The sequence below is a fragment of the Sinocyclocheilus rhinocerous genome, unplaced genomic scaffold (genome assembly GCF_001515625.1).
Source record: "Sinocyclocheilus rhinocerous isolate Xijiao unplaced genomic scaffold, SAMN03320098_v1.1 scaffold1351, whole genome shotgun sequence".
Classification (NCBI taxonomy): Eukaryota; Metazoa; Chordata; class Actinopteri; order Cypriniformes; family Cyprinidae; genus Sinocyclocheilus; species Sinocyclocheilus rhinocerous.
Window position 1 is genome coordinate 775,969 of NW_015654494.1, and position 13,671 is coordinate 789,639.

The 13,671-nt window shown below is 37.6% G+C and overlaps 1 protein-coding gene across 1 annotated transcript in view; it reads left to right on the forward strand.

Moving 5' to 3' along the window:
• Positions 1–13,671, forward strand: part of LOC107717167 (receptor-type tyrosine-protein phosphatase S-like) — a 256,786-nt gene that overhangs the window by 100,499 nt on the left and 142,616 nt on the right. The window contains exon 3 of the mRNA XM_016523840.1: positions 4,763–4,931. Coding sequence (XP_016379326.1) covers positions 4,847–4,931 — 85 coding nt within the window. The 5' untranslated portion in view covers positions 4,763–4,846. The remainder of the gene's footprint in view (positions 1–4,762; positions 4,932–13,671) is intronic.

The following is a 13,671-nucleotide window of genomic DNA, read 5'->3' on the forward strand; positions in this document are numbered from 1 at the left end:
TTTTATTTTTAGTTTGTAAATACATTATTTTTGTACATAAACGTTTGTATTGTACATTAATTATTATAAATAATTTATTAATGTTTATAAATGTTCATATTAATGTTTTATATTCATTGTTTTTTTTTATTTAATGTGTGTGTGTGTATGTGTGTATATATATATAATAGGCCTGTGTGTGTATCCCTTATTCTGTCCCTTATTTTTCTATGAAAAACCACGATTGTCCCTTATTTTCCTTTTCTAAAGTTGGCAACCCTAATCAGAGGGCCCAGCAAAAAATCAGGATCCCGTGTTCTTTTCCACTCATTTTTGGCGGCAGGATTGTGCGTAATGACACGCTACTCACTTCACAGCGTGCATCACTTGTTTAGCTAATATAGAAGTGTAATTAGCATTCGTTAGCTTTGTGATGCTGATAAATCTTCCTTTGTAGCATTGGGATGTTATAGGGGAAGTCGTGGCCTAATGGTTAGAGAGTCGGACTCGTAACCCAAAGGTTGCGGGGTTTGAGTCTCTTACCGGCAGGGATTGTAGGTGGGGGGAGTGAATGTACAGCGCTCTCTCCCACCTTCAATACCACGACTGAGGTGCCCTTGAGCAAGGCACCGAACCCTCAACTGCTCCCCGGGCGCCGCAGCATAAATACTTGAAAATATAATTTATTCCTGTGATGCAAAGCTGAATATTCAGCATCATTATTCCAGATTTTAGTGTCACATGATCCTTCACAAATCATTCTAATCTATGCTGATTTATAATCAATGTTGGATACAGTTGTTTTGCTTAATATTTTTTGGGACCTGAGATATTTTTTCAGGATTCTTTGATAAATAAAAGGTTAAAAAGAACAGTATTTATTCAAAATAAAAATTGTGTTAAATATACACAACTATTCCAAAAAAAAAAAAAGTTTGGGGTCAGTAAATTTCTTTTTTTTTTCTTTTTTTTTAAAAGAAACTTTTAGAATACTTTTATTCAGCTAGGATGTGTTAAATGGATAAAAAGTGATATTGTTAGAAAAGATTTCTATTTTGAATAAATTCTGTTCTTTTTAACTTTTTATTTTATTTATGGAACACAGGTTCCAAAAAAATATTAAGCAGCACAACAGTTTCAACACTGATAATAAATCAGAATAAGAATGATTTATAAAAGGATCATGTGACACCGAGGACTGGAGTAATGATGCTGAAAATTCAGTGCTGCGTCACAGAAATAAATTACATTTGAAAGTATAATAATTAAGATAGGAAACCAACATTAGAAATTGCAGTAATATTTAACAATATTACAGTTTTTTCTGTATTTTTAATCAAATAAATACAGCATTGATAAGCATAAGAGACTCCATTTAAAAAAACATTACAAATCTAAAAGATATACCTTCACTATAGGGGTTAAGAGAGCATTGCAGACAAGTTGTAGCAGGATGTCTTTGAGATCACGCCCGATTGCGCGTTATCAGCGGTTTGATCTCTATATTGAGGAACGTTCTCTGGGGCGCTTAATTGGGAGTTTTAATTGGATGTTCGCCATGGTTTCTTCCCTCACTCAGACTCGCTGGGGACTCTGATCTGGCTTCCTCCTCTGATTATCCAGCTTTAAAAATCTCTCTCACACACACTATTGTCCTCCCAGTTGTTATGCAGCTGCATCTATTTCTTTTCTAAGCATCTGCACAGTGGTTTCTTCATCGGCATGCGCTGCTACCAGATTTTTGCATTCTTGCGTCAATCTGTTTGCACAAATCGGGACGAACTGCTTCATGTATGCACATAAACTCAGTGCTAGCTGTCTTTCTGTTTTCGTTTCTCAGGACTGCGGATTTCATAATCATCTCTCACATTAATGCAAGCGCATTAAATGCAGCATGCGCTTTCCACAGCTACGGTTTGTACTTGGCCGTTCCAAATTTTTACGACTCTTCTTCGGCGTTCATTTTGAAGAAGATTGTTATTTCCGTTCACGCGCTACAATGCAGTTGTGTCTTGCCCCATTTTAACACTCCTATTATTCTTGCGACCGCAGGGCATGCATCTTTTCGTGCACCCCAGTTTGAAATGGCAGATCTTTCAATCTCTCCATTTCAGTGCCGAATCCGTCATGTTAGCATTAATAATGCATGGAAACGTGCAGGATTAGGAAGCCAGCCAGTCATGAGCGCAGCCCTGATTGCATCTGACTGCTGGTGCTCTCCATTAAAAAGAAAACACACACTTGTACGGCATATCGCCATTGGCTGGAGGTAGCAAGAAAGATAGGAGATAGAAATACCTGGAAAGATAAAAGACCTGGGCACGCATAAATGCACGTCTCGAGAGCCGCTCGACTGACTGTCAGTGGTTGCAATGCTGGTATCCGCAGGCATTGCATATCCTTGGCTCATAATGGCTTGTTTAAAAAAGCTTGGGTTATTTGGAGTTTGGAGGTGGGGGGTTTCGCACCAAAACTGTTTGTATGTACCAAGTGTGGCACGATTTTGCATCAGCATCAAATGCATGCAACACATTGTTAAGAATGGCATGCCAAACCATAATGGCATGACGCAAAAGTTGTTGCATAGTGGCTGTGCATGTAGTGTCGCTCCCCAACAAGTCAATAACATTCGCCTCTCCGTCCAGCTCAATTATTCATACACACAGGTCCTTGTGCATATTGCATGACAGTACAGTTGAAATGTGCTTATTTTCCCAGCCTTTGGGGGCTAGCCAAAGTGGGGAACATGAATTGAGAGAATTTGATTCGCGAAACATCTATATTCTGACGTCAGTTGGCTTCATTAACTTTTGCACCAACAAATGCGACCGTGTTGCATTCGTGAAATTTAATCGTTTCACCCCAAGCGTGATACAAATTGACTGCCTTTGATGAATGCATTGTTAGTTTGCATTTCGTTGTAGCACACTGTTGCAATGAAACTTCAAACCTTCACGTTCCAGACATGGTGAACGGGAGCTGCATTTGGAATCTGACTTGGACAGCCAGCGTAGGAGAGCGTCGTAAATCAGGGCAGACATATTCCTCCTCTTTGTCTGGGCATGCCGTACCTGCTTTGGCCCTCTGTTTGTGGCGCTCCAGAGCCGAATCCCTCAACTGACGTTTTCAATTGTTTATGTGAGACGGAATTTCTAGTGTCGCCATGCAGGTTGACAGGAAACCCCAAGCTGACAAGCCAGCTGTCACTAGGTCCTCACTTGTGCATTATGACTTCCAGGCTCTCTGGAAACGTAACACGCCACACTAGAGGAGCACAAATAGCGATGCAGACTGACACGGCGTGTGTGTATGTGATGACTGTGTTATTGTGTTGATCGCAGCAGAAGGACACAATAGACTTATTATGAAAGTTTGAAGTGTTTCACGTGCCCTCCGAAGAGGAGAACAAGAGTGGGCTGTTGCAGTGCATTATGTCGGCTCCCACAATCATATAGCTATCTTGGCTTCTTGGTGACATTTGACTGTTTAGTTTTCAGTGTTGATGACTTCTCTTTATTTTTTGTATAATTTTTATATTAAATAAATTTTGGGACAATATTATTGTAATATTTCATACAGTATTATTAATAGTATTTTATATAATATTATAAAAAATATTGTCAATGTTTATTTTTTGGGAATACACTTTGGCATTTTATTTTTAATTTATTTAGACATTTATCAGTAAATTTTGTGCTTAAATATAATATTTTATCCAAAATGAAAAATATTGTTATTTATTTTTATGAAGAAGGCACAGTGTGTCAGTACCATTTATTTTATTTTATTCGTATTGGCTAATGTTGTATATTTAATTTTACATGCTCATTTCTCTTATTTTTACATTTAAATTATGCTCTCCATTATTTAACACTAAGTTAATCTTTGACAATTTTCTTTAGAAAATTTAAAATATTTTAAAATATTTGATTAAGCTTGAAGTTAACCTTTTTTTTATTTTTTCTAGAAAATGACAAATGTTTTTATTATTTTATTTAAAAAATAATTCACTTATAGCATTTAGTGGTTTTATTTCTAACTTATTTAGACAAAATATCATAGACTTTTAATGTCAGCCATTTGTCAGTCCATTTAGTAGTTCCTCAGCTTCCACTGTTGGTCCTCTACCAGATCCCCAGGGCACAAATTAAAAGAAAAGTGCCATCTTGGACTGTGACTTGTTTGAACACCCTTACTGAGTCACACAGGCCTGGAGGTTCATCTACAGATGCCGCAGTCACTCTTTACAGAGTCTCAGCGCTTCATGTCAACATCTCTTTCATTCTCGACGTGAGCGAGCGCTTCCGAAAGCAACTACACATGTTCGTGCGTCTCTTGCCATCTTGCCATCTGATGTTCTTGCCATCTTTAATTAAATGGTGTATAAGCACGTTCGCCGGGTTTCCGCCCCGCATGTGTGAGAAACACAGCAACCCGCGAGTCGACTCCCAAGGCAGAAAGCAGTGACGGGGGGATTAATCGCAATTTGGCTAAAACAAAGAGACGCGTCTGAAATATTGATGAGTGTCTTGGTAATTACAAGATGGGCAGATAAGTAAATAATGACAAGATCCAGCGATAAAGCCTGACTAATTATGAGTTGTGTGAAACTGTAATTGGGAGTCTGAGGGAAAATGAACAGGCTCAAACTGAGCGTTCTGGTAAAGCGTGTGAATGTACTTGATGGTTGACTGGTGAAACAATGTTAACATTTTTGTGTTTTTCTTGTCTGTGAGCGAGAGCGTCATTAGTCATCGGCATTCTCCTGTTTTCTCTCCTCCAGAGTGCCACACATCCAGCGTGCCGACCCTTCGTCTCCAGCCTGTGGGGCCACGGCTCTCCAGCCAGGTCAGAGGTCATCTGCGACATGATGCCAGCCAGCCACCTGCCTATCCTGCTCTCCCTGAGTGCCCTGCTGCTGTCTCCACTGCTCACCGGCTCCTTGGCCTTATGTAAGAGCAAACTAAGATGAAACTTGAGTTTAAGTCTCAAGTGTGTCAAAACTCTAGAATAGACAGTTTTTTTCTAGAATTAAGAGTTAGTGCTATGCAAATGTTAAGACTTTTGACCTAATATTGGCTGATTCAGTGGTTGAGGGTGCCATTTTTGGGTCAACGCATCGTATTATCATTGCCGACCCAATAATGGCCAAATCAGTGGTTAAGGGTGGCCATTTTGGGTCGACATCGATGTATTACCATTGCAGACCCAATATTGGCCAAATCAGTGGTTAAGGGTGGCCATTTTGGGTCGACATCGACGTATTACCATTGCAGACCCAATATTGTCCAAATCAGTGGTTAAGGGTGGCCATTTTGGGTTGACATCGACGTATCACCATTGCAGACCCAATATTGGCCAAATCAGTGGTTGAGGGCTACCGTTTTGGGTCAACTTTAGCATATTACCATTGCACGCCCAATATAGGCTGATTCAATGGTTAAGGGCAGCCATTTTGAGTCATTATAGACTTATTCTCATTGCACGTTCAATATTGGCTGATTCAGTGATTGAGGGCAGCCATTTTGGAACAACATTGATGCATTACCATTACAGACCCAATATTGGCTGATTCAGTGGTTTAAGAGTCAATATCATTGGCCTGTATACTCGTAACTAATACGTAACTATTAAAATGTAGGACTATTCTCATGAGCAGTTGTGAGAAGTTCTGTCATGGCAGAGCAGCAGGTTTAATATTTGAAAGAAACCTTTTGGTTGTGACAAAACTTGAAGTTAAGACTAAATTTAAGCTTTTCTTAACATTAGCGATGGTCAACTAGTTGATTAACCTTCTTTCCACTCGTTTAAAAAAATCTGGATTTTTCTATTCAATTCAAGTTTATTTGTATAGCGCTTTTCACGATACAAATCGTTGCAAGCAGCTTTACAGAAAATCAAAGTTTGCATTGGTATATTTGTGTAAAGTAAATTTTGCATTGGTATATTTGTGTAAATTGTTTCAGAACTTTTGATTGCAACAATTTTTAAAATTAAGACTAAACTCAAGCTTTACTTACCTGCTAGTTGATAGGAAATTTAATGACAGTTTTTTTTTTTTTTTCAAATATTTATATTGGTGTTGATATTTTTATCTGTAATTTAATTAGTTTTATCTGTTAGAATGTTTACATGATTAAATCCTCTCAGAAAATGTGTATTTTTTAGGTCAATTGAACCCGAAATTAATCTAATTATACAGGACTTGATTAAACTGATTAATCGGCTAGTCATCCAGGCAAACCACCGACTAGTAGGTTTCATAATCATCAAAAACAAAACTGTGTGGGTTTAAGGATCTCCCCGTACATGTAGAGACGTGAAGCGCGAGATCACTGTTTATCGGATTATTTCGTCTCTCTTTTCCGCGTGTATATCTCTTCATCAGACGGATCGGGGGCTGCGCTGTCTTTTAATTTCCAAGGCTCGTAGTCAGGATTTGTTCTGCACCATTTCTCCCCTAAGATGGGTTTAGAGACGCATTAGGGAAACAAAACAAAGAGTCAAGTGAAGTAAAGAGGGGCGAGTGCGAGCGCGGGATGAAAGCGGAGGTAAAGCCTCCCTCTGCTGCTTTCAAGCCTAAAATAGGTGTAATTCAAGCGCTGCCCGAGAGATAACGTGAGAATGGGCCGCTGTCAGATATGCCACGTCTTTGTGTGCCCGACATTGTTCTGTTCTGCTGTATGTTGGTTTTGTAAGGCGGCCCAGAAGCTTAATGTACATCTGACGCAATGAGGGTGAACAAAACTATTACTAGTCGTGGGTTGCTTGAACGTCTACAATATGACTTACGTTTTATTCAGGTTTACGCTTATAAAGGGGTGTTTACTTCAGATGCATTCAAGAATGGCTAGATGTACTGCAATGGAATGGATTTTCTCCAAAATAAGTTATCCTTTTTGTGACGCAATCTTAAAAAAACGAAGTTTGGAAATGCAAAAATGGCACGAAACTTTGTATTTATGCATTTTAGAACGCAACAAAGCACAATCGAGCTATAAGCGATTGCGTTGTTTCTCAATTCCTTTAAAAAAAAAAAAAAAGTTTTTAGGTATATTTGTTTGTGTAAATTTTCTTTCTAGCCTTTTGTTTAGAACTAATTTCAAGATTAAGACTAAACAAGCTTTACTTAACGTTAGTGATGGTTCACGATGGTCGACTAATTCACTAGGCGTCCAATAACCAATTAAGTCGGTGCTAGTCGATTAAGGAATTTTTCCAGGTTTTTTTTTTTCGTTCATGTACTTGCATCCAAAATGTGACTTTTTTTGTGTTCATATACTTGTGTACAATATGTTTCTAGCCTTTTGTTTGGCTAATTTTAAGATTAAGACTAAACATTAGCGATGATTCACGATAGTTGACTAATTGACTAGCCTTATAATAACATGCCAGTCGATTAAGAAATTAGTTGTGTTTTTTGCATTCATATACTTTCGTCCAAAAAAATTTCTGTTCATATACTTCCATCCAAAATTTGGCTATTTGTTGCTTTCATATGCTCTGTCCAAAAAAATCTGGTTATTTTTTGCATTCATATAATTTCATCCGAAATTTGACTATTTTCATGTTTGTATACTTACATTTAAAATTTGGCTCTTTTTTTGCATTCATATATTCAGTTCAAAATTTGGCTATTCTTTGCATTTGTATACTTGCGTTTCTCCTCAAAATCTTTAAAAAGAGACCCAAAATAATCCATAATTGTCATACATTTTTATTTTCATTTTCCCAAAACAGCTATACAATTAAAGTGGATCGATTAAGAAATGTTTGAGTTCATATTGAGACCTCTGACAAATCTGAGCACGGTTTGAGACGTTGTCGAGATCTCTTCAGGAAATGATGAGTAAAATCTGAACTGGACACTAGCCTCCATTTGTTGTCTGTTTATGCTCAATGTAATCTAGGACAAACAATTGAGACATTAACGAGATCACATTTGTGTTTTCTGTTTTTTTATGCACCACCTATGACTGTAGGATATATATTTTCTCACTATCAATCCATCTCTGTTTTCATACCGTGACACCCTCAGAATTGCTCTGCGTGTCTGTGTTTTTGTGTCTTCTGTGTGATTCAGATGTTTACTAGGCAGTGCGTCGTCCGCTGTATTCTCACAGGCTCTGATCGCTAATTACTGTCTCGTCAGGTTGTCGAACAGCACAGCCGGCTGAACGGGGGACATTTTGTTGTTGTTCTTGTGTCATTTTCAGTGTTGGAGAAGCTTTGAAATTAATTTGGAAAGGTTTGCTGTGACTTGTGAGATGTTATGCTAATATTTTGGGGAAAAAAATAGAGTTAACATTTAGATGTCAAAAGTTAGCAGTTAATGGCAGTTGCACTTAAAGTTATAAATAAAAATAACTGATTAATTTAAATGAACTGTTTTAGTTGTTGACTTTTAAAGCTAATGCTTTGTATGAGAGTTTGGAAACAGTCAAGTGACTCTAAGCTAAGAAGCTAAAAGTTAGCAGTTAGCAACAGCTGCACTTAAAGTTACAAATAAAAAGAAGCTTTTTTGACTGTTTAAACTAACTTTTAGCTATCTAATATTAGATGTTTCACATGAGTGTTTAGGATCAGTCAAGCTACTTTTTTGGGAAAAGAGTTAGCACTAGCATTTGGCCACAGTTGCACTTAAAACTAGACTTAAAAGTAGCTTATTTTAACAGATCCATTCAAATTAACAGTTTTAGCTATTTACTATTAGACCTCATGATGCTTTTTATTAGAGTCTAGAAACAGTCAAGCTACTTTTTGGGGAAAGAAGTTAACACTTAAATGCTAAGTGTTAGCACTAACATTAAGTGACAGTTACACTTGAATTTACAAATAAAAAATTTTCACTGATTGAAACTACAAAATCAGATTTCCTAATGAAATTTTAGGATAGTACTATAATCGCATCGGCTAGCATGGTGCTAAAGCTATGTGTGCAATACAGCATGACATAAAAACTGCAAAGTAGCATGTTTTCACGCTACACTGCTACTAATTGGAAAACGTTGCCTGTTTCTAGTAAAGCTAGTAGCATCGCATAGATAAATCAATTGCCAAATTTGTTTTTCTTTTCTCAGAAACGCATCCAATTGTGGATGTAAATTGGGTTGTGATCTGTTTCGTATGGACTTTAAATGGTTTTTGTTCTTACAAACACCTGTTTTAAAGGCGCCGTTCAGCCCACACACGCCGCCCAGGTGGATTTGTGGTCGTTGTGTCGTACAGCTGCGCCGCACACGGGCCTTTACTTAGACACACACACACAAAGCGAGTGGATGTCACCTCTGCGAGAGGTTGCCAACTGCATGATGTCATCCTTACCGCCTCCCTCCCTCTCGCTCACTCATGCTCTCATAAATCAACATGTGGAGGAGACGTTTTTAATCAAAAAGAAAAAAGGGCTGTGAATAAATCTGGCCTGTGGTAATAAAGCTTGGGGCTTGTTTGTGTGTGTGTGTGTGCAGAAAGTCCACCAGTTTTACATTTACACGATTAGCTTCTGAGTGCACGCGCACACATACACACACACACACACGCACACACACACACACACACACACACACAGTCTCCATCCTCACTTTAGGACTTGCTGGCGTCAGATGAATACATACTAGCATTAGATCTGGTTTAGCTTGATGTGTGCATATGTATGTGTATATACTGTATGTATGTATGTGTGTGTATATTTATATATATATATAACTGAATGTTTAAATGCAATAAAGCAATACAGAAAAATTTATTAAAGTGCAAAAGAACTATAAAGACCAATAGGTATCACTTTACAATAAGACCTCATTAGTTAACCTTAGTTAATGCATTAACATTCACAATGAGCAATAGCTACAATTAATAAAATAAAAACTAAACATACGTGTGTGTGTGTGTGTGTGTATATATATATATATACCTGTATATATATATAATATGTATAGATGTGTGCAAACGTTACATTTAATTCATTTGTTTTATAATGAATTTTATTACATACAATTTAATATTCAATGAAAATATATGTTTATATATTTCTAGATGTATGTGTTTGTAAATGTTGTTTTTACTTATAATTAATTTGTTTTAGAATTGCTTTATTATACAGAAAATAATATATAGTAAAATATTACATGATATAAAATTAAAAACATAAATAAATTTTTGACTATAAGACAAATGCATATAATTGTGTAGTGGCCAAAAAAAAACAAAAACAATTATTTGTATTTGTTTTTATAGCTAAAATGAAAGCTCTTGTAATTTAGCTTCACAATATTTGTCTTTAAAATAACAGTTTATAACAATAAGCTTTTAAATTTGTCTTCAAAATAACAAGACGTCTGACCAGAAATGTTTTCTATGATCATGCAAAAAAATAATTTCAGTCTAATGTAATTTCAGTCTAAACTTTTGTATATATTAGCATTATTTCAACGACGCACTCTTTAATTCATATCCTTCAATCTGGGATGAGGCGTCAGATGAGGGTCCGCTTTCCCACAATCGTCCACACAAGCTCTAAAAACAGTTCATTTAGCTTGGGTGTGCCTCCGTCTGACCACAAAACACCCAATCTGAACCTCTCTAACCCCCTCTGAAAACCTCCAGACACCCTGTCCAGCGCCACGCTGACCAGACCAAAATATCCCGTGTCGAAACTGTACACCGCAATGTGCACAATACTGTGGTCCCACGTAGCGCCATAAAATCACTTTTGTGTTTCTGCAGCCTCAAAGTATTATTGCTCAATAACACACGCCTGTGTTATTCTTCCATTTCGAGTGTATATGTTTGGACCGTGCGCTTACAATGATTTCCTGTGGCCGTCGCTATATCAGGAATCCCGCCAAAGGCTCGTTTGTTGACGTTCCTCAGAGCGGCGCTCGCTATATCGTGATTTTTCGGGAAGCGGCGTGCCGTAGCATTTAGCAATCTCCTTAAGTGTCCGCGTGCCGCCCGCGCCCTTGCCAGCTCCTCTCTGCTTTGATTGACTCGGGCAGAAAGTGACGCGAGCGATTTCAATAATTTATTTTTCCTTTGAAGCTTCAAAGTGAGAGATTTCAGACCCCTGAGGGAAAGAACCCCCCCCACCCCCCTCCCGTCTTGTCTCTTTAAAGTTATCAGCTAAAAGGCCCGAATGTCCCTCATTACCTGCTTCGTACAGTGCTGCGGTTTAACCTCCCTGACGCAGCTCGATTGCCAAAGTAAATCTCTGATGCTCTGATGCTCATGGCTCGGGGCGGCATCCGTCTGCAGACCATGCAGAGGCTTTTTGGGTTGCTTGTTAAAGGGCTAGTTTACCAAAAAATAAATCCCTTCCCGCTCATGATGTTCTATCGTTAAGCACCAAAAGAGATGCTTCAACAAATGTTCACGCTGCTCCTTTCTAAGAATTGTGACTAGAGCATGTCAAGGTCAAGAAATGACAAAAAAGCACCAGGAAAATGCAAAAAAAAAAAAAAAAAAAATTTTACAGCAAATAACATCATAATTAAAAACTTTGATTCTTGCATGTCAAGTATGAATGTGTAAAAGTATCAGGGCATGCCAAGGTCAAGAATCGACAAAAACGCATCGGAAAAGTTGTCCGTATGACTCGTGCGATGTATTTCAAGTCTTTGCATGCAATATGCGTAGTAAAGACATAATTAAAGACATTGTTGTTCCAGAATACATGTTAAATGTGAAGATTTCTGCCATTTCTCATGTCAAGCATTGTAACAGTTGTCCCTATGACTTGTGAGATGTGTTTCAAGTCTTTACTTGGAAAATAAGCCAAAATGTATTATGTTTTTCTTTTTTAAAGCAAATAATGTCATAATTAAAGATGTATGTCAAGTTTGAATATGTGGAAGTACAAATGAGATTTCAGATTTACTATGCAAAGGACCTAATTTTTTGCTCAAATCTATCGTACAGGTTTGGGAGACTTGTAATGTGATGCAAACGTTGTATATGGACTAACGTTATGGCACTTTTTTGGAGCTTGACAGCCCCTGATCACCATATGCTTTCATTATATGGAAAAGAGCAGCTTAAACATTCGTCAAAATAACTTATATTGTTAACAACACAAGTGTGAGTAAATAACAGTATTTTTGTCTCTTTAAAGTCCTCCAGTAGTTAATTTGACCAGCAGATGGCGCCTCGATGGATCACCTCCACCTGCTATATACAGACACACACACACACACACACACTTTCCTGGGCAGCCCAGATTAATCATGAAGCAGATTAGCAGGCTCGGATTTACTGAATGTCAAAAATGATTATTGCATGTCACCTTCGTGATCCCACATCGCCGGCTGAGCCTTTACTCAAGTCCCATCAGTCCTTGCATCGATAGATTAAAAAGACGCTTTCTTTTTTGACTCAACGATCAATTTGCGAGCAAATTCGAAAACTGTATGAGAAGGAATTAATAGTTTACGGATACCCAAGTGGGCTTTGATTACATGTATTACATGTGCTGAGGCGAATATTTGATGATTTTGTTTGTCTATTTGATCTAGCGACGCTCGTTTTAGTTTGTTTATTGTTCTCATTTGCATAATTGATGTCACGGCTACAATTAAAAGCGGTCAGCCGTTGAATTCAAGCCTGACTGACATAATGATGTTGTTTGTGTTGTCTTTTTCTCAGCTTGCGACATGTTTCATCCATAGTGAGATGTTTATTCACCGTCATTTGGGCTTTAGTGTATATCCAGCTTGGATTTTTTTCCTTCATGTCCATCTTGTACAGCTTTATCGTGATCTAATCTTTGTAAATGACTCTAAACGCTCATTTGAGATTCTCACGGCCCACGCCGTCCACTCCGAGGACTTCAACCCTCGAGCGATCGCAGGTGTCCGTTTTTACGAGGCCTGTCAACAAGTACCAATCGCCCGAGGACGCTGCAAATCACATTAGATTGTTGCAATTTCCTCCTGGTCTCAGTGGCCCGGCCGTTGCAAAATTGGCCTTATTGTTAAACTTAATTTCCTAAAGCTCTCGGTTGACTTTGACTTGCTCACCCCGCACCTGCTAAAGATTAGGCTTGTTTGAGATGCGCCTCGCCTTGCCTGAAATGTTGGTGAGAGTAGGCGGCTGCAGTGAGGGGAGGAGTGAAATAAGGCAGGAGGATTGTGGGAAGAATATAAGCACAGTGACTTCCTGTTGTTGATAGCTTGCATACATAAGAGTATATTTATCCTAAAATTATATAATTATATATTATATATTATAAGCTGATAATGATTTATTTTATTGTTGTAGTTTTATTAATATTTAACCCTAGATTTTTTCCTGAGAAACAATTTTCATATTTGCTCTCCACTTAATCTCATTGCTGTCTATGAGAAATAGTTCAGATGTTAAAGAGAACTCAGTTGTGTTTTTTTTTATTAATAACGTTGTTTAATTCAGATGAGCCAATAATAATAAATTATTACATTTAAATTTATTCATTTAGTAGACTCTTTTATCCAAAGTGACTTACAATTGGGGAAATTTATAATTATAATATTACTACTACTACTACTTTAAACCCCTTAACTGTCACCGTCCCACCTGTGGGACGTTTGGCGCTCTTTTTTTTTGTTGTCTTCTTTCTCTATCAAATCTTTTAGTAATCATCATAAATCATATATCATTTGAAAGCTTAGAAGCCCAAGATTCATCCTGTGAAAACCATTTCGAAATCAGACGTTGCTT